Source organism: Macaca fascicularis, chromosome 14, assembly GCF_037993035.2.
Source record: "Macaca fascicularis isolate 582-1 chromosome 14, T2T-MFA8v1.1".
NCBI lineage: Eukaryota > Metazoa > Chordata > Mammalia > Primates > Cercopithecidae > Macaca > Macaca fascicularis.
Genome location: NC_088388.1, coordinates 71617589 through 71638451, shown reverse-complemented (window position 1 = coordinate 71638451; position 20863 = coordinate 71617589). Strand labels below are relative to the sequence as shown.

The 20863-nt window shown below is 55.9% G+C and overlaps 1 protein-coding gene and 1 long non-coding RNA gene across 15 annotated transcripts in view; one reads left to right on the top strand and one right to left on the bottom strand.

The window, feature by feature from the left end:
• The window catches only part of ATG16L2 (autophagy related 16 like 2), a 33075-nt gene extending 12579 nt beyond the window's left edge, over positions 1-20496 (bottom strand). The window contains exons 1-18 of one of the 14 annotated variants that reach the window (XR_012423484.1): positions 20335-20496; positions 18069-18168; positions 17082-17181; positions 13497-13570; positions 12922-13173; positions 12676-12741; positions 12259-12372; positions 11108-11170; positions 10403-10511; positions 9798-9968; positions 9035-9105; positions 8688-8759; positions 8453-8573; positions 7989-8094; positions 6804-6953; positions 6541-6588; positions 6328-6429; positions 5704-6018 (exon numbers count right to left, since the gene is read on the bottom strand). Coding sequence is in view for 4 of the 14 variants with exons in the window: in XM_045370263.1 (XP_045226198.1) it covers positions 5931-6018; positions 6328-6429; positions 6541-6588; positions 6804-6953; positions 7989-8094; positions 8453-8573; positions 8688-8759; positions 9035-9105; positions 9863-9968; positions 10403-10511; positions 11108-11170; positions 12259-12372; positions 12676-12741; positions 12922-13173; positions 13497-13570; positions 17082-17181; positions 18069-18168; positions 20335-20452 (1860 nt within the window). In the remaining 10 variants the exon portion in view is untranslated. Of the gene's footprint in view, positions 1-5703; positions 6019-6327; positions 6430-6540; positions 6589-6803; positions 6954-7988; positions 8095-8452; positions 8574-8687; positions 8760-9034; positions 9106-9797; positions 9969-10402; positions 10512-11107; positions 11171-12258; positions 12373-12675; positions 12742-12921; positions 13174-13496; positions 13571-17081; positions 17182-18068; positions 18169-20334 lie in introns of those variants that run through there. The other 13 variants (XM_045370263.1, XM_065529592.1, XR_012423477.1 and 10 more) reach the window with 13 other exon arrangements.
• Positions 2925-8473, top strand: LOC141408488 (uncharacterized). The gene is made up of 2 exons (XR_012423487.1): positions 2925-3054; positions 8263-8473. It is a non-coding gene; the product is annotated as an uncharacterized lncRNA (long non-coding RNA).
• Positions 20497-20863: the final 367 nt, after the last annotated feature.

Sequence of the window (20863 nt, the reverse complement as noted above, 5' to 3'; positions counted from 1 at the left end):
TCAGAACTAAGGTTCTTGATAGTCTTCCAGGCCCACAGTAACACACAGGGTGTCATAAGGCCCAAGGGAAAGAATGTGTGTGAAGTGCTCTACCAAAAATGTTGAGAAGGGCTGTCAGGACTCAAAATGTCATTTCCATCTTCTGACTTCACTGCCAGTGAAAGCTGCTTTCAGTACTGGAAGCTCCATCTGTGACCAAGGGCAAAGCTTAGCTAACTGCCTCACCCCAGCGTCATAGCTAAATTTTGGTCTCCATGACAGGAACTGACTTGATGCATGATGCAGTCAGGCCACAGGTTCTCAGCACACCAACTAGTTCCCCTTCCTCTCTGACCCACCACCCCAGCCACATTCACAAGCCAGAGACCCAGTGGGAGGGCATCATCTGGCCTTAGCCCTGCCACTGCTTGATGGAAGACCTTTCCCTCTAAGGTACCACATCCTCAATTTTGAAAGGAATGGAATGATGGCTGGGCACAGTGGCTCACACCTGTAATCCCAGCACTTTGGAAGGCCAAGGCTGGTGGATCACCTGAGGTCAGGAGTTTGAGACCAGCCTGACCAACGTAGTGAAACCCCGTCTATACTGAACATACAAAAATTAGCCAGGCATGGTGGCAGGTGCCTGTAATCCCAGCTACTAGGGAGGCTTGAGGCAGGAGAATTGCTGGAACCAGGGAGGCAGAGGTAGTGAGCCAAGAGCATACCACTGCACTCTAGACTGGGTGACAGAGCAAGACTCTGTCTCAAAAGAAAAAAAAAAAAAAGGAATGGAATGAGGTGATCTCCAAGGGCTTATCTAATTCGCATGCCCTGGATGAGTTCAGTTTCTAGATACAGAGAACATCACACAAAAAAGGTCACAATATTTGAAATCAGACTTACTAATACACAGACTTCTTTGGATGGCAAGAAATTGAAAAGAAAACAGCCACTGGACTCTCCCACTGGGAACTCGGACAAAATAAACCACTATCCTCTAGGTTGCAACTGCATCCCAGGCTGCTGTATCCACTCACTGCCTGAAGAACCCAGCCGCAGCTTTTGGTTTTGTGGCCAATGACTGCCCAGCCCTCTCCCAGTGGCCTTGGGATGAAATCCAGCTGCTCTGAATCTTCGCATTTATTTTGTTCATTGTGAAGTTGTTTTCCATGACAGAAATATAACTAAATTACAGAAATTTAGGGTTAGAAGCGGGAGGATTGTAATTTATCCCCAAATCCTGCAACTTTTAAGTTTCCTCCTAGAATCTTCCTGTGTTTGCCTTGTTACTGCTCGATCTGCCAAGAACCAAATGAATGCCAAAGAGCATCTTGTTCCTAGACTGTTTTCCCTCGGTCCCACAGGCCAAAAAACACACTCTTGCCATGTCTGTTTCTGAGAGCTCTGGTCTGGGAATCTTTTCCTGAAAAACTTTTTTTTTTTTTTTTTTTGAGACGGAGTTTCGCTCGTCACCCAGACTGGAGTGCGACGGCGCAATCTCGGCTCACTGCAACCTCTGCTTCCTGGGTTCAAGTGATTCTCCTGGGTTCAAGCGATTCTCCTGCCTCAGCTTCTCAAGTAGCTGGGATTACAGGCATGTGCCACCACACCCGGCTAATTTTTTTGTATTATTAGTAGAGACGGGGTTTCACCGTGTTGGCCAGGCTGGTCTCGAACTCCTGACCTCAGGTGATCCACCTGCCCCGCCCTCCCAAAGTGCTGGAATTACAGGCGTGAGCCACCGCTCCCGGCCTTTCCTGGAATGTTTTATGCTGAAACATAACAGAAATGAACCCAGGGGCAGGGCTTACAGCCCTTCTACGCTGCGCATAGAACTCCCTCTTCACCACTTGCTCCTGTGAGGAACAGAAAAGAGCACAGCCAAAGGAAATGTATTCCAATCCCCAGCCCACCTCAGATTAGCTGTGACTTCAGGCTCATCCCTTCACCTTCTGGACCCTGCTTTCCTCATCTGTAAAGTAGGAACAAGTAGATAGTACAAACTTCTAAGATCCAGGAGGATGAAATAGGGTAATGTACAGATAAGCTGAAAATGTTTGTGATGAGTGAATGTGCCTCCAGTGGAAAAGCCTATATGCAGGCATGGATATGTCTGAATCTCACAGATGGGTCCACATCTGATGGTGTCAGATCTCTCCAGAGACCACCTCTATTCAATTCAGCAAACATGCTGCCGCAGGTCATGTTCAGGTCTCTGGAGCCTTGTCACTGAGGGGCTTGCATCTGGCAGGAGAGATTCAGGGCAACAGCAGAATGAAGCCAGAGACTGAAAGATGACCAAGGGGCAGTAGGAGCACAGGATAGGGGCATCTGTCATTTCTCCCTCCCTGGGGTCTCAGGCTCACTAAGACCTGAGATTGGGCAGGGCAGGCAGAGGCCATGGTCCTCATGCCTACAGAACAGCTCTGCAGAAGAGCCGTGTCGCCTTTGGGGAGGCTTGGGGCAGGAAGTTTCACAGGTGGGGAATATGAGAGCCTGCCCAAGATCTTGGCAGGAAGACAGAACTGGAGAGCCCAAACTAGGCCTCCAGAAGCCCTGAGCAGCCTCTTTGAAGAATCTGAATCCAGTTTTTAGAAAAGTGGGCATCAGAGGCCTGGGTTCTTACCCAGCTCTGCTATGTGAGCCAAGGGAGCTGCCCCATCTCTGGGCCTCAGTTTTTATACCCATGAGTGCGGGCCATTCCAGATTTGACCTAGGCACCCGAATTCAGGCAGGCAGCCCCTGAGCACCAGAGTCCTGAAAACCTGAGCACTGACTGCTGAGAGCCTGGAGGAGCTGTCAGCATCCATTTTCACCCCTCTGCTGAACGGGACTGAAGAGACTGGAGGGAGGAACAGCCTTCCTGCTGACATGCCCCTGTGAACTCCTCTGCTCAGTCTGTGAGCTCCTCTTCCTCCTGTCTACCGGGAACTCCTTGGCCTGTTTCTGGCCTTACAGACTTGTTCCTCCAGGAATCACCCCGTCCTACTGGGAGGGGGACCTCCAAGCAAGTTAAGGTGAACATGTGCTCCTTGAGAGAGGCAACTCCACCCGACAGCAGCTGCGTGTGTGGTAAGATTGACGCCCCTAAGGTACAAGGGAAGGCTTTGGTGGAGCCGAGGGATCACCGTCCCAGAGATCAGTCAGACCATTTCCTGAGCACCTCCTCTGGGCTCTCTAAGCACAGTCTCCACTGCAACCCTGTGAAATGGGGGAGAAACACAATGGCACAGCTGGCCTCCCAGGATTCAAGTTCCCTCACTCCCGTGTCCCTGCATGTCCCTCACTTCAAGGGATACTAACTGTCCAGGCTCAGGACCCAGAATAGAAAAGGGCAAAGATGCAGGGAGGGAGTCAGGTTAGACACAAGGCTAGCATCACACCTCTACCCCCGTGGTGTCAGGCAGGGGGCACACCCTGGGGGAGGGGGCATGCCCTGCAGCCCTGCCTAATTGGGAATCTGAACACCTTGCTTTTAAAAGAGTGTGTGTAATGCAGCCACAGTCCAGCTGCAGGGCCTCTCTGAGCTCAGTTTTCTCACCTGGGAAACATGGTATCTACATGGCAGTGCAGTTGGGAGGAACAAATAACGCTGCAAAAAGGGTGCAGGGCAGGGCCTGGCATCTCTTAAGGGCTCAGTCACGGTGGCTGTAGGAGTGTCGGTCTCCCCAGCTGTGTGTCGCTGGAAATTGGAATGGCCACAGTAGACTAGGCAGCTGGTGACCCCTGGTGGCTACTGGGAGCCAGGGCATGAGGGCTGGGGCAGAGTAGAAGTCTCAGTATTGAAGAATGTTGGAACCCAAGACTCTTAGACTGTTAGACTGGCTGAGTCCTTGAATAAGAGAAGGTTGCTGAGATGGAGTTTCACTCTTGTTGCCCAGGCTACAGTGCAATGGCGCATTCTCGGCCCACTGCAACTTCCTCCTCTGGGTTCGTGATTCTCCTGCCTCAGCCTCACAAGTATCTGGGATTACAGGCATGTGCCACCACGCCCAACTAATTTTGTATTTTTAGTAGAGACAAGATTTCACTATGTTGCTCAGGCTGGCCTCGAACTCCTGACCTCAGGTGATCCGTCCTCCTCGGCCTCCCAAAGTGCTGGGATTACAGGTGTGATCCCACCACGCCCAGCCTGAATAAGAAAATTTAACCACTTAATAAACATTTCCTGAGTCATTCTCTGTGCCAGGCCTGATCCCAGGGAATAAATCTATTCCTATCCTGGCCTCTTCCAAGAATTCCTTGGCTTAAAATGGAGGGAGGCAGATACAAAAGGGGAGCTCAGAGACAGAGGAGGCCTCTACCCAGCTTGGCAGGCAAAGGAAGGGGAATCCTGAAAGGAAAATTTGAATTGGGGGCTGGGAGGGAAGGAGAACATTCTGGAAGAAAGAAAAGCACGTCTGAGACGCACTCATGATAGCAAGGAATAGCCAGGCACGGTGGCATGCACCTGTAGGCCCAGCTACCAGGGAGGCTAAGGCAGGAGGATCGCTTGAGCACAGGAGTTTCAGACCAGCCTGGGCAACATAGTGAGACCTCATCTCTAAATGAGTAAATGAATGAGTGAATAGCAAGGAAATAAGAGGCAGCTGAGAGGCCAGCAGAGTCACATCCCAGGGGCTCCAAATTTCATGCTGGGGTTGGGGGTGGTCTCTAAAGGCAGCAGGGGAACTCCAAAGGATTGGACTTGTGACCACGACACCCTAGAAAGTCACCCTGTTGGGCCAAGCATGGTGCTGTGCACCTGTAATCCCAGCCCTTTGGGAGGACCAGGTGGAAGGCTTACTTAAACCAAGGGGTTTAAGGCTGCAGGGGTTTGAGGCTGCAGTGAGGTTTTTTGTGTGTCTCAAAAGCAACAACAACAAAAAAAGTCGCTCTGGCCATAGTAAGGGAAAGGATTGGATGGGGAGGCTGCAAGTCTAGAAGGTGGCCCACAGTGGCAGGAGGGATGGAGGAGTACTAGATCCAGCAGCACAAGGTCCCAGGGACATGGGGTGCAGGAGGAACAGATCACTTGCAGGGGAGATGATGGCCAGGAGGCAGCTGAACCAAAAGTAGTGAATGGTCTGGAAGTCAACAGAGTATAGGTGTTGCCATTTAACCAACACTGTCTGTCTCCACAGGCCTGTGCCCAGTCCTAGGTGTGAAGGAAGTTGGTTTGCCCCAACTCTGCCCTGTGGGCTCTGCCTTGTAAGCAAAGCCCCAGGCCCAGGTCTGGCCCACAGCTGCCCTCCCCCAGGCACAGACACATAGAGGCCCTACTCTGCCCCACCCTGGGCACTACCTCTGGAGGAAGAACGCAGACTCAGTCTAAGGGAGGCCCCATGGACCAAGGACTTTGATATCACTACCTGGGTTTTTAGGATCTTCCCACCAGGACCCCTCTGGGTTGCCTCCCTGCCCCTTCCTCAGAGCTCCCCCAGCCCCTCTTCAGCTTCAGTCTACCCTGGGTGCCTGAAGCAGGTGGGCCTAACATGTTGCTTAGGCCTCAGGACCAGGTTGGACCAGGAGTCACATCCATGGCTCTTTGCCACCTCAGGGCCTTTCTTCCTGCTGTTCCCATGGTTAGACTTGAGCAGCACCTGTCTCCGCAGGCAGAGACTGGGCTGGCTGCCCCAGCTCTGTATGGAAGGAGGAAGGGGGCCAAACCTGGGTCTCCCAGAGCCCACTAGCCCAAAGGTCTCCATATCATGAATGCTGCAAAGAGGCAGGCAGACGCAGTTTAGATATCATTTTTTTTCTACTTGGGGAGAAAAAGTGAGGAGATAGAGATAAAAATACAAAGAAAAACTAGCTTCATTTTTAAACAAACAGGCCAGGTCCTACCAGGCCTTCTTCCCCATTAAATCCCAAGGCCATCTCCAGTACCAACCCCAACCCCCGCACGGCGCCGAGGGAAGCTTCAGGCTTCGGGCAAGAGCTCCAGCCCAGGCAGGGAAGTCATGGCCCTAGTGCCAGAGCACAACCTTCCTGCCCTGGTCCACGCTCACCACGTGGCTCCCGGAGTAGCACCAGGCCACAGCATTGACAGCAGTGCTGGGGAAAGGGAGGGGCAGGCTTCAGGGGGGCTTTGGGAACTATGCCTGCAACCTGGCTCTGCCCCGACTGCTGGACCTGGGTAGTTTGAGGCCCTCTCTTGAGCCTGTTTCCTCATCTGTAAAGTGAGCTCACAGAGCTGTGGAAAGGACAGACCCAGTGTGTGTGGAAAGTACCTTGTGAACTGCAAAGGGCTCTGGTCGGGTGGAGGGTGGAGGGACAAGGGCTGGAGACTCCAGAGTCCCAGTATGTCAGAACCTGGAATCAGCCTGGCAGGACTGGGGCCAGGCAGGTGGAGGCCATGCTCACCAGTGGGGTCCCTGAAGTCTGCTTTCCAGTTTCCCGGTGTCCACATCCCAGATGTAAAGGGCCCCATCATAGGAGCCTGCCAGTGCATAGCTTCTGTCCGGGCTGTAGTGGCCACAGCAGAGCAAAAAAAGTGGGGGTGGGGTCAGAGAGGAGGGCACACACAGGGTCCAGCAGGGCACACTTGGACACAGGCATATGCTCTCACAGACATACCTGAATACAGCTTTGGTCCAGTCAGAACCGCACTTGAAGCCATCAGCCCTGAGGACAGACAGGGCTGGGGTCAGAACAGAGGTCACCACTAGTCCCTCTGCAGGGAGCTTCCAGAGCTTCCACTCTGTCAAGGGGTTTGGTACCTCAGCAGGACCTGGTCTGGAGGGGCCTCCAGGGAGGGTCCCAAGAGGGTCTATTACAGGAGAAGAGAGGCTCAGCTGTCCCAGCAAAGGCCACAGGGTCAGCAGGCATGAGGCTGGTACCTGAACACCTGGCGGATGTTGCTGACACGCAGGTCGATGACCTTGAGTGTGTTGTCTCGGGAACAGCTGAGCAGGTGCAGCTGGTCGTGGCTGAGGCTCAGGGAGGTGACCCGACCCTGCACAGGGATGACCTGGGTGCAGTGGGGCCCCCTGAGGAACAAGGACAGAGACAGGGATGAGGAACAGCCCAGCCAGGCCACTCCTGACAGGAAGGGGCCAGGCGCAGCAGCCTTCCCAGCTAACCAAGTCCAGAGGAACCCCAGGGCCCTGGATCCCTGGGGTAAAGGCTGCCCGTGACTCATCTCCCTTCTCCTCACTGCAGCCAGCTGCCTCCATCGAGGAACCTAGACTTTGATTTGAAAGCCAGAGCCCTTGAAACCTTTGGGTCACTAAAATAAGCACCATATCATCTGAGCAATGAAGTCTTGTCTTTAAAAAATGTAAGAGAGAGAAGAAAGGGTTGCAAACAGTAGTTGATGGAGGTCAGTAAAGGCTTGAGGCAGGCCTAGCACTGGCTCTAGCTTTGCTTTTTTTTTTTTTTTTTTTGAGGCGGAGTCTGGCTCTCTTGCCCAGGCTGGAGTGCAGTGGCCGGATCTCAGCTCACTGCAAGCTCCGCCTCCTGGGTTCAAGCGATTCTCCTGCCTCAGCCTCCCGAGTAGCTGGGATTACAGGGATCTGCCACCACACTCAGCTAATATTTTTAGTAGAGACAGGGTTTCTCCATGTTGGCCAGGCTGGTCTCGAACTCCTGACCTCAGGTGATCCGCCCACCTCAGCCTCCCAAAAAGCTGGGATTACAGGTGTGAGCCACCATGCCCGGCCTCTAGCTTTGCTCTTACAAACACTTCAAGCCCAAAGTTAGGATCTTTGGTTTAAAAAACAACTACAATAATTTTTTTCCTTTTGATATAAAAGTGGTAACTAAATGGAAAAAGGTACATCTCCATCTTGGTTGCAAGGTCCAGGTGGAGTCCAGCATTGGACCAAGAGCCATGAAGACAGTGGCACAGCTTCCTGGGGGAGCTGAGCCCAGCCAAGAGGCACTAGCTGGCAGTGCCAGCCCCACAGCCTTGCCTGCCCAAAGTGCCACCAAAACTCATCCTGCCATGGCCAGAGAAAGGAACAAGAACTTGGGAGCCCTGTCCCCAGCCCTCCCCCAGTCCTCCCCCAGCCTGCGCCTGTCACCTGCTGTCCCAGAACCGGATCTTCTGGTCATTATGGCCACTAATGATGATATGGTCCCCACACACCACGTCATTACAGTAGGAAAGGACATTGATGGTCCTGGAGCCTGGGGACCAAGCAGCAGACCCCAGGGCCTCAGAGGAGGGTTGTCAGGAGCCACCCCACAGGACACATGGAGAAGCTGAGGCCCAGAACGCAGTGTCCTCCCAAGACTAGAACCCAGGTCTTCTGCTTCCCAGCCCAGGGCTCACCCACGTCTTTTTCCCACCCACAGCCTGTGGACACCAAGAAACCAGGCAGAAAACACCACTGGGGGATACCATTGGGGGACTGGAGGGCCTTGAGAGGTTTCACCCCCAAATGCCTATGAATCTCAGAGCCACTCCCAGAGAGCAGGTGAGGTCCCTCGTACCCTGGCCTGGGGCTCCTGGCTGGTGGGGAGGGGAGGTGGGGTTGGGGCTCACAGTAGGCACGGCCGAGGTCCCACTCCTTCACTGTCCGGTCACGGCTCCCAGTCACTGCCTGGTGCCTTGTCAGCTTGAATTTGGCAGCTGTCACCTTATCTTTGTGTCCAGACAGTGTCTCCTGTACCCCAGCCCCAGGTGCGGATCAAGAGTTTGGCCAAGACCCCATAACAGGCCCCCTAGTCCTGACGTATGACCCCCTGACCCCCAGGCAGCCTCCCCAGTCAGGCCTCACCTTGGACTGTGCCTCCCCCACCTTCCAGAGCTGGGCAGCCTGGTTGTAAGTTGCTGCTAAAACCTGGTAGCCCTGGAGAAATGGGAGAGGAAAATGAGAGGTGCTAAGCCGTAGGCAACATCCTTCGGGCCAGAGAATGAGGCTAGGGGCTGCCCCAGAGCTTCCCACAGCCCAGGTCTCCAAGGCAGGCAGAGGAGCCTCCGGCCCAGGGATGAGGATCTGTGTAAGAGCCCAAGGGCCTGGTTCTAAGGTATCCATGCTGCGCCCTCAGGTCCCAGAGCCCCCACCTGTCCAGTGTGGAGATCAGAGGGGGCGCAATCCCATGCCACTGGGGCAAAGTTCCTCACCGAGGGGTCAAAGTCCACACTGGTGATGCTGCCACCAGCTCCCTCCAGGGTCTGGTTGACCTCTAGGCGACCTGGGAGGACCAGGAGAAGGGACAGTTGAAATGAGATCCTAACCTCACAAAATGGAGGAATTGGGATTGAGAGCAAAGATCAGTCCCCATTGCCCCCCCCCACCCCCACAGGTTAGAAGACAGAATCGCTGGGTCTGTTCTGTGGCCTGGGCTGGAGACTACACCTCCCCTAACTGCTGGCAGTGGGTCCCAGGGACAGCTAGTCATTTCACAGACCAGGCTAGAGAGGACCAGGAAGAAGGGACTATCTGTGGGTCACGCAGCAAGGGATCAGGCCAGCCAGAAACTTGCCTTTTCTAGGAAGCCCCCAGGAACCAGCTCTGACTCCCCAGGACATCCCCTCTCCAGAGCACAGAGCTTGGGACAAGGCCAACAGTTCATACTTGTCCCTTACCTGAGTTCTGAGAGCTTACGTGATGCTACAAGAGGATCACCTGGTAGACTCAGGGACCTGCTCTTCAAGGGCCTGTCCCTGTAGGACCTCATGATAGGGGACCCCCACCCACCCCCATCAGGGACCATCTGAACTCAGCCTTCCCCATTCTGCAAATCTGGACCCTAGGAGCCAGGAAGCTCCACCCTTCTTCAGAGCAGCGAGCCCCGAGTCTCACTCTTTCCAAGGCATTGTCTAGTCACTGCCCACAGAATATTCCAGATGGAGAAACACAAAGAGATCCAAGACCTCTGCCCACCAAGTGAACTGAGGAGCGGGTCTGGAGAGAAGCCCCGAGTTGGCCTGCAGGGGAGGGCTCCTTACTTCCCACAACATTCCAGAGGTGGATCAGGCGGTCAGCCCCTCCAGTGGCCAGGAGGCTGCTGTTGGGGCCAAAACGAACAGCATTGACCTCAGAGAGGTGGGCATCCTGTGGGGAAAGAGGAGATTGGTGCCCCAGCCCTCCCCACACATATCTCTGTGAGTGCTCACAGGCCTTCCCACCGGTGCCTGTGCAGACACAGCCTGCTGCAGACATGGTATCCCCATCCCCGGTTTCTCTGTCTACACTTTTGAGTTTCAAACCCGGCCCCACCAGGTGTTCTCACCTCTGCCAGGACCCCTGCAGCAGCCTCCGTGCTATGCTACTCTACTCTCCTGCCTGGCCTCCCAGCCTCCTCTCTCTCCCTCCCTGGCCCATTCCCCCATCATAACATGCGTAAGTGACTCCCACCACAGGCTGTGGGAGGCAGCCTCCTGCTCCTGCTGAGGAGCCCAGCCTTGCTTCCCTAGCCTCCTGGGACCACCCCTGTGCCTGCACTTCCTCACCACTGCCCCACCCATATGGCTCAGCTCCTCCCTTACCAGCACATCCTGAGCCTGGGTAGGAAGTCGGGTGGCCACACATACAGGGATGATCTGGTATCGCTGCTCAGGGGCTCCCCCAATTGAGTGACCTCTCCTCTTCTTAAAACTGGGCGTAAGGTGGGTTGGGGTCAGGAGGGCATTCAGCAAGGCCTTCTCAGGTGGGAGCCTTCAGCTCCCCTGAGGCATCAACCATAGGAAGCAGATGGGGCAGGAGGCAGAACATGGCCCCAAGAAGCAGCGAGTGCATTCCTCAACCCAGCCTTTACCCCAGGGGTCAGTGTGGAGAGCACACAGAGGCAGGCACAGGAGCAGGGTAGGGTTGGTAGGTGCAAAGAAACCTCAGGGCTGGGGTTTCAATCCCAGTCTTGCCACTTCTTGGCTCTGTGACTCTGAATGAAAAATGCTCATTCAGAGCATTTTTCCCAATTGAGTAGGAGCTCCTGCCCTGCCTGAGGCTGGAGCTCTTGGTCCCCTGTGAGGACCTTGGATGAAGACAGACCCTTGTGATGACAGAACCTGGAAGACAGCTGAGCAGGGGCTGGGGCTGAGGCCATTCACCTGGCTCCTGTCTCCAGGGCCCAACAGACTCACACAGACAGCTGCGCACCACAAGGATGGACAGGTCGAGGCGCAGACACAGACCAAGCCTGGGCTGGGGAACCTGACACACACGTGGGTGCACACAGGCACACACACACTTACTCCAGAAGCCCCTTCACCACATCCACACAGTGGGACAGCGTCAGGGAGGTGGCTGAGGCAGACCTGAGACAAAACCGAGAGAGATGTGCTAAGGGATTGGCTGGTGTGTGTACAAATGGCTGTCCATCATCTCCACACTTTGCCAGAGACCTGGAGGCTCGTAACCTCTCAAGTCTGGGACAAGAACTTGACTTCTCCAAGACCAGGAGACTAGGATGACCCAGACCAGTCCCAGGAAGGTCAGGGCAGCAATGGATTTGGTAATGAAAGTCTCCCAAGGTCTCCCTCATGATGAGAAGAACTGCCTCACCCTACAAGTACCCACCAACAAAAGTTCCTGGGAAGCTGAGCTGGGGCCTACAGAGAGAAGAGGCGCTGAAGGTTCCCCCAGGGTGGGGAAAGGATGGGGAAGCCTAGGCTTGCTGGGTGACCTCAGCAATGCCCAGGAGAGGGTGTGTCCTGCAATTACTTGGCCCACAAGGGCTCCCAAGGACTTTGGGGACCAGCATCTCATGCCCCTCCCCACGGTTTCTTCACTGCCCCAAGGCCTGGACACTGGGGACCTGCAAGGAAAGACTGAGAAGAGGCGTTAGGCTGGGGAATGGGGCCCGGAGAGGGGCAGCCTCAATGACAGGCAAATCAAGAGGGGAGACCCTGCGGAGGGGTACCCAAGGTCTGAAGCCCCAGTCAGGTCCCACAAGTGTTAGCGCACATCTACACGTGCTCATACGTTCACACACAGACGGGCTTAGTCAAGTTTGTACACACCTGTGTCTCATGTCCCTGTGGATGCACATGCTTGTACACCTATGGCTGCACACACATGCCTGGCATGACTGGGCTCTGGGCTTTACCCACAGGTTCCCTCCTGGTGACAGCTATTCACAAGCCTGACACCCCACCCCCAGAGCTCTGATCCCAAGAAGGAGGGAAAGGGTTGAGGGTAGGGGTTGGGGTGGGTGAGATGGAACTGACCACAAGTGGCTCCAGACAATGGAGGTCAGACTAGCCCTGGGAGATCTGAGCTTTCCGGCCTCTCCTCAAGCTCCCTCCCAACCCAAGAGCTGACTCCAAGGTCCAAGAGGAAGACCCTGGCAGCCTCTGGGGTGGGGCTGAGCTCAGAGCTCTGAGACCACCACCTGGGTCCTCACCTGAAGGGCCTCTTCCACTTCTCACAAGCTTCATTCTCCAGGGGCTCTGGCTCAGGGGCTAGAGCCAGAGTCTCGGTTCTCTCCCTCATCCCATCGCCTACAGTGTCCGGACCCCTAGGAGGAGAAATGAAGCTCAGAAACGCCAAGGGACCAAGCCAGCCCCTCCTGACCCCAGCACAGGACACGCTGAAGACAGGAATTCTCAGTGATGAGGGTTCTGTGTGGGTACACGTGCAGCGGGCATGCATGCAGGCTCCTACGACCACACGGTCGTCTGCAGGTGTCCCGTGGGCCCCGACTACTTGGGGTCCTCGGGACGCGGCTATGCACAACTACAGTCGGCGGCCTGGGTCGCCGCAGGCAGGCGGGGCCGGGAGGCAGAACACAAGGGTCGGACCGGCCCATCCCCACTCTTACTCGCTGATGCTCACGGTCCGCTTGGCAGCCTTCTTCAGCTCCTGGGACACCCGCGCCTGCTTGGCCCTTGTTGGGTAAAAAGCATCCTGAGAGCCTGGCGCGGCGCCTCGCACGCAGGCGGGGCGCGACCCGGTCCCTTTCTCCAGTGGGCGGCTGCTGCCCGCCTCCCTTCCAGACACAAGCGAGGCCCGACTCTCCCTTCAGGGGCGGGGCCTTTCCTCGGAAGGGGCGGGGCCTGCTCCTCACCGCTCCCGGCGCTCGTTGAGCAGGTTGCGCTCAGCTGCGGCGCGCGCCTTGCGCTGCACGAGCCTCTCCAGCAGGTCGCGCGCCTCCTCCTGGAGCCTGCGCAGTGCCGCCTCCCGGAGCACCACGTGCGCGCGCAGCGCCTCGTAGGCTGCCCGCTGCACAGCGTTCTGCGCCCGCCGCTCTTCCACCTGCTGGGCCTGCTGCGCCCGTGCCTCTCGCAGCTGCGCCACGCGGACCTTCAGGGTTGCCAGCCTGGAGGATGGAAAGAGCGGATAGCGGGTCCCGAGCCTCCCCCGTCACTGCCCAGTGGGATTCTGCCTCGGAGCAGAGACCGACCTGCCCATGCCAAACGCGGCTAGCCGGTGGCTAAGCCAGGTCTCCCCCAAGACTTCGCCCTCAGAGCCCAGCCGTTCGGTCCTCTGGCACCAACCGATAGGCTCAAGGGCACGTGGGGAAAGCTCTTGGCCCGCGCCATTCTCCCGCATGGTTGGCCCTGGGCCTCCCCGAGGTGGGCGCGGTCCCTCCCGCCCCCGCCCCCGCCCCCGCCCGCGCCCCCGCCCGCGCCTGCGCCTCACCTGCTTTGCAGCTCCTGCAGCTCCGACTCCAAGGCGCCCAGGGCCACGCTCTTCTCCACCACCTGGTAGGCCATCTGGGGGCGGACAGGTGAGCACGGCGGCGCTGAGGCCCCTCCAGGCCTCTAGTCCCTCCCGGGCCGAAGGCGCTAAGGGACAGTTGGCTGCTCCCCTGCCCGCCCCCTTCCTGAAAAACAAGCCGTGCCCCACACAGGTTTGGGACCTTGCAGAGGGACGCGCTGCTGTTTGTGGAGCAGTGGAAGGCCCTCGGGCTCTGGAATCAGCCCTGGGTCCCAGTCCTCGCTGTGCTGCTTCCTTTCTCTGCGACCCTACTAGGAACCTCTCTGGCAAGAGCAACCCGCTACACTGCCTCGCCTGAAGAGTGAGAAGACATCGCTCCGCTCCCAGCGCCATGCAGAACCACTGCGAGGACTCCTAGCGCAGAGGCTGCTAAATGCCCATCCGGCCCTCGGGTGCCATGATGTTCCCAGCAGGCTACATGCTCTTTCCATCCTCACCACACCAGGAGGCTGGTACTGCCACTCTCACTTCACAGACGAGGACACCGACAGAGAGGTTTAAGTGTCTGGCCCAAAGTCACGTAGCTAAGAGATTTGAGCCCAAGCCACCTAACTGCATCACCCTCCAGGCTGGTCAGGGGAATGTGAGTTCTGTTCCCCACCCCTCCCTGGGGCCTTCCTGGCTTCACTCAACCCAGGCCTGCCCAAGCACAGGTCTCAGCAGCGAGGAGCCCTGCGCAGAGGCACACAAGGCTAAAATCAGGCATGGACTCGGGGAGCCAGGGCCCAGACTCAATATGGGAACAGCCCTGGCAGCCTAGGAGAGGCAGTGAGGGTCATTTCATCTGCACCCCCGCCTCACTCGACATGCCTTCAACTCAGAGCCAAGCAGGGTCGGTGGGAGAGACAGACCCCAGGCAAGGCAGCTCCCACCAGTGTGACAAAAGAACATGAGGGCCAGAGGCGCCTCTGGCCCAGGCCAAGGCTGGGGGCTCTTATTGGTAATCTGTTCCTGTGTTCTCACGTGGGCCTGGTGAGGACAGACTGAGAAGCAAGGTTGATGCTGCCACCTGCACTGACATGACGCCCTATGTGAGTGAGTCTGCGGAGAGGGAATCTGCACATGCGGGTTGGGGCACCTTTATTCATAGTTGGCCCCATTTATAACATAATTGTTTTCACCACTGAGTAATCTGATCACCACCTCCACTTTCTCACCTGTTACTTGCTTTCATTTATGTTGTACTATTATGTTATACCATTCAATATTTCATTGTATGCCTTTCAAAATTCAAGTAGTAGAGGTAGAAAACAGATTAGTAGTTGCCAGGGGTAAGGGATGGTTGAGGGGAGAGGGGTGAATGTGACTAAAAAGGGGTAGCAAGAAAGAGATCTTTGTGGTGGTGAAACAGTGCCATATCTTGATGGTCACACAAATCTACACGTGATAAAATGATAAAGGACATATACACACTTAACACCAATCCCAGTTTCCTGGTTGTGGGTACTATAGTTATGTAAGATGTAGCCAGTGGGAGATGCTGGGGGAAGGGGACGCAGGAACTCTCTGGACTATCTTTGCAACTTCCTGTGAATCTATAATTATTTTAAAATAAAAAGTTAAAGTAATAATAATGATAAATGCTTGTGATGTGTGGAACTATTAGAGAAATTTTTACAAAAGAAAAGAAAAAGCCTCCCCACTGCCCCCATCCACTGGCGCATCCAATGGGTACTGGCTGGTGTGTGTCCAGGGAAGGAATGCTGGGAGCCAGGGAAAGCATCCCAGGCAAAGGGAGCCGGGAGCTCAGAGATGAGAGTGGCAGGAAATGCAACAGGAGCCTGGTGAGCTCAACGGGGGAGCCAGGCTAGGAGCTTTGGAAGATCTACAGCACACTAACCATGTAGAAAGGTAGTAAGACGGGCCTTTACTTTTTACTTTATGGCTTCTATTCTCTTGAGTTGTTTACAAGCATGTTTGTGTACTGCTTGTCTTTAATGGAGATCTTTTTTTTAATTAAAATATGTCACTCTGAAAGCTGTATGGAGAAGGGACAGGGAGTGCTGAAGGAGTGTTCCAGGGTAGGATGAAAGTTACTTGTACCATGTCAGATATGGTACAAGAAACAGACATTGATGGATTTGGGGATAGTCAACATGACCTTGTGACCAGCTCAGGATGGAGGGCTGGGAAGAGTCAGAGGCGCCCGGGCGTTTCCAGCCTGTGTGAGAACCACTGGGGGGCAGTCACAGGAAGGACAGCCCACCTCATTCATAGCTTAGTCTACAAATAGTCCTTAGTATGGAATGGACTGTGGACACAGGCCCTAAAGATACAGGTTTGCCTTGGAGGCAAAACAAGACATCCCACGGCTTGGGGAGCTCACAGCCGAGGCAGGGGGTGGTGTAGGGGGTCAGATGTTTGAGAATCACCTCTCAAACAAATATTGAATTGGACCTACAACAGCAGCTCTGGGGAAAGGTTCTCAAATGAGTCCGTACCTATGCCCACACTTCTGTTGGGCAGGTGACTTGCCATGCTGTGACTGGATGTGTATTTACTGGGCTATCACAGTCTCCTTCAGAGGACTGGAAGCCCCCATGGGCCAGCTCTTGTTTATTGCTGCATTCCCTGTACCTTGGATATAGCAACTGTCAATAGATGTTGAGAGAATGAATGGAGAGAACAGAAGGTGATTTGTGTGAGAGGGGCTCAAATCCTGGCTCTACCTCTCCAAGCCTCAGTTTCCTCCTCTGCAACCATAAAGTTGTGAAGGATTAACTGAGACAATGTTTAGCCCAATGCCTGCAGGGAGTCAACTCTCAAAACAGCATGGACCAAAACAGCGTGGGCCAAATTCTGGGGGAGATGGTGAGCCTGATTTTAGATGTGATGTCCAAAAAGCAGCTAAGCAAGAGAGTCAGGAGCTCAGAAAAGAAGGCTGGGCTAGAGACAGATCTGAGAGTTGGCAAACAGAGAAAATGGGAGTCCGTGAGCCCCAAGAACACCCATATTTGAAGGAAGGGGAATAGGGAGGAGGGAAAGGAGGCAGTGAAGGAAGTTCAGAGGCAACAATCACAAAAATGAGAGGGAAACTAGGAGAGCATGGTGCAAGAGAAGCCAAGAGATACTGTTGCAAGGGGACAGGGAAGGCGGTAGTGTCAGGTGGAGCGTCCATACCCTGCCAATGAGCTAAATGAACCTTACTCCTGTAGTCTGCAAATGTACATTGAGCATCAACTGGTGCGAGGCCTTGGGGATGGCTGGGCGAGGGGTTAGCCATGGAGTAGTGAGCAGAGTAGGCTAAACAATGTGGAAGGGAAATGGGCTGCCAGGCCCTTGCACACCTAACTCCCTCCAGCTGCTGTTGGACCCACTTCATTGTGGGCTGCCCGGGGCACTCTGACCCCTGCTCAGCTTCAGGTCAGGGCCTGGCACACACTAGGGCTCACTCAATGCTTGCAGCACTGGGCTTGGAGAATGCAGCAAACACAGGTGTACCCCTCACTGGCTGGCTCCCTTGGACCACATCTCTCTACACCATTTTCAGACCCCTTCCCAACTTACCTCACCACAGACCAGCCGGAGCCCCTCTTCCTCCTCCTGCCACTTCACCCTCAGTGTGGGCAGTGATGGGACTTGGTCTGAGTCAAGCCCTGACTCCTCCCTGCCAACCAATCAGAGTGGTGCTCAATGTCCCCCAGTTCACCCAAGTGCCCAAAGGCACCCAAGGGATGCTACATGAAAAGCCTAAAACAAGAGCCATTAACTTCCTCCTGGGAAGATGGAAGCTAGCAAGCCAGTAAAGGAAAAGGCAAGTCTCTAGAAATGAGCTGTCCATGACTCCTCTGCTCCAAGATTCCCCTAGGCCTTGGCCAAGGACCCTTCTCAAGAGCCACCTCCCAGCCGGGTACGGTGGCTCACGGTGTAATCCCAGCACTTTGGGAGGCCGAGGTGGGCGGATCACAAGGTCAAGAGATGGAGACCATCCTGGCCAACATGGTGAAACCCCGTCTTTACTGAAAATACAAAAATTAGCCAGGGGTGGTGGTGTATGCACCAGGAGGCTGAGGCAGGAGAATTGGTTGAACCCAGGAGGCGGAGGTTGCAGTGAGCTGAGATCAGGCCACTGCACTCCAGCCTGGCTGACAGAGCCAGACTCCGTCTCAAAAAAAAAAAAAAAAAGAAGCACCTCCCAACTCTGAATCCCAACCTATTCCTGGTTCTCATCTTTACTCCCTCTTTGGAATAGGTAGCAAGACCCTTTCTTTAGGCATCAGGCAAGGAACAGGGAAATAGAAAAAGACTGAGAAAGGGAAAAGACGTTAAGTGTAGGGGTGGGAGGGGAAGGAGATGGGACAAATGCAGAAAGATGGACAAAGAAAGTTGGAGGGGAAAGAGATTCTAAACAGCTATCCTGTGGGAAGGCCAAGGGCCTGCCTCCCCCACCACCCCCACCACCCCTGGGCAGCAGCCAGGGGCTGATGAGGCGCTAGGGAGAGAATGAACCCAGCACAGGCAGCTCTTTGTGACCACAGACACACATACACTCACCAGGGGCCCTGGTGGGTGGTGGGAGTGACACTGTTTGGCTCCGGCTGCAGCTTCTTTGAGAACTTGTCCAGCAGCTCAGCCTTCTCTAAGAGATGGTTATCTGGAGGGTGCAAAAGAGTGAGCCTGGGGCAGAGACAGATACCCAGCAGCCCCCTGGCATGCAAGTTATCTCCAGCTAGGATGGCTGCAGGAGCCCAGAGATGCTAGGCATGGGGAAGCTTCTGGCAGGCTGGCCTTGCCCCGTGCCTGAGGGGCGTCTGTGCAGCTCTACAGGACCTTCAGCCCTAGCAGTGTCCTCATAGCACCGGTCCCCAGGCCCACCGGGAAGAGGACCTGCTCTCCCAGGGACAGAAGGATGACCACTGCGGGGTACTGCCTGCTGAGGGTCCTGAGGGAAGGAAGGGGCCTGGAATTGATTCATCCCTGCCTCAGAGCAAGGTTTAGCCCCAGAAAGTGATAAACCGAGCTCTACCTGTCAATAGCCTTTGGCAAGTCACTTCCCCTCCAAGGGCTCTAGCTTTCTGCACTTAAAAATAATCCCCGGCCAGGCGTGGTGGCTCACGCCTGAATTCCCAGCACTTTGGGAGGCCAAGGTGGGCGGATCACAAGATCAGGAGATTGAGACCATCCTGGCTAACACGGTGAAACCCCGTCTCTACTAAAAATTACAAAAAATTAGCCAGGCGTGGTGGCAGGCGCCTGTAGTCCCAGCTACTCTGGAGGCTGAGAAGGGAGGCTGGTGTGAACCCGGGAGGCGGAGCTTGCAGTGAATGGAGATCCCGCCACTGCACTCCAGCCTGGGCAACAGAGAGAGACTCCCTCTCATAAATAAATAAATAATCCCAACTTCCCCAGCCCTGGTGTAAGGTACCCCCAGGCTAGAATAGAAAGTCCTTAAGCAATTATTCAGCAGACATTCTGGAGGTTTTGACCCTGGAACACACTCCCTCCCCCATCAACAGTCACTTCCTCTTTTCTCACCAGTTCCAGGGGAGGGCGGGGTAGTAAGCCCAGGCCTAGCTCCCTCCTCATCAACTTCCTTCCCACACTACTTCCCACCTGTCTGTCACCTTGACTGAGGCCCCTGGGCCTGGCCTAGTTCTCACGAAAACCCCACCTCAGCCCCCAGGGTACTGCATCCCCCAGCAAACCTAAAGAAGGTCTCTATACCCAATTAACAAGTAAGAAGCTGAGGTTAATACCTAATTAACAAGTAAGAAGACTGTGACCTGCCCAAAGTCTCAAGACTGGCCCTTCAGTCTGATTTCAGCCCTCCAGGTCTCTCCAGTCCCTCAGACTCACAGCTCCCGGGGCGGGGGGGGGGGGGGGGGGGCGGTGACCCCCCCCGCTCAAACTGGACGGTTCCACTGTCCGTCTGAGCAGTCGAAAAGTGTGGCTGCTGGAGGTGGGGGCTGGCCTCGAAACCCTGAAGGCAGAGGACCAGCAGCCTGGAAGCTTGCAGAGAAATTTCCCTGGCTAAGAGCAAATTTGATTGTGGGGGTTTGGCCAAGATTAGCCCCAGTGAGAGAGCCGCAGGGACTGTGATTAGACTTCCAACAGCAGACATACAATCGCTGGTGGCCAGAGGCGCGATACACAGGCACACCTGTTCATCCCGTCTTGAACTGCCACACCCCATCCTGACCAGCTGCCCAGAAACCATTCTGAGAGTTCGACTTCGCTGGACTCAGCCGGCATCCGCCAGCAGCCCGGGGCCCCCTGATGCCCCCTCAGGTTGGGTAGGCTGACGGGGAGGTGTTCCATAAGCCTGCGCCAGCGTCGCCTGTCGGCGGCAGAGCCTGAGATGCACAGACTCCTCCTTAGAGGTTCCGAGTGTCGCCCCTCTCCGGATGGGCCAATAAGTGGCTGCTCTGGACAAGTCCCGCGTTCTTTCATTGCGCTACGGAGACTAAGTGCACTAATCAAGCCCCTACCCCGGGGACTGCCCGGAAGGGGAGGCACAAGAGACCCTTCAAAACCAACACCCGGGGACGCACTTGCGTCTCGGAAGCCCAGCTCGTGGGAGGCAGAGCCCGTCCTGATGGGCGACGAGGGCGGGGGGGCAGGAGGGGCTTGTCCAGGTTCTAAGCAGAGCCTGGATGGCAAGGGGCGGAGTCCTGGCAGTCGGGGTGGGCGTAACGCACAGGCTCAAGGCACAAGGCACAGCGCACTCGGGTCACAAGCGGAGGAGCCAGTCAAACCCTCTCCCCGCGCCCGTAGTCGCGTCCCCTCAGCGACCATCCTCTCAGCCCCGGGGCGCACTCACAGGCCGGCACCAGCTCCAGGAAGAGCGCCTTTTGCATACGGTCCCGAAGACGCAGCTGCCACACAATGTGGCGTTTCCATCGGGCTACGGGGGCGCCGGGGACGCCGGGCCCAGCCATGGCCGCGCTCTGCCGCCTCTCGGCGCGTTCCTCCCGCCCAGGACGGCGCCAGGCCCGGGCGGGGCCTTGCGCGGACTCCGTTACGCCAGGGGGCGGGCGGTGGCGGGGAATCCCCGGCTTGTCCCAAGAGCGCTCTGGTTGGGAGGACCGAAGGCCGACGCCGGGAGGAGCCGCCTCCGGGAGGAGCCGCCTCCGGGTCTGAACCGCCGGGGTCCCGTCCGAAATGTTCATCTAAGTGGGGGCTCTTGTGGCTGTGAGGGTCATAAGCAGGAGCGAGGTCGGAGCCTCCGGGGCGGCTTCCCCCACGCGGGTGGAGCGCTCCGGAGGTGGGGCCCTCAAGGTCCGGGTCCCTTAACCCCGTCGCGCCCGGGCGGAGTCCCACAGCTGCTGATGCTCCCCATGCCGCTGCGG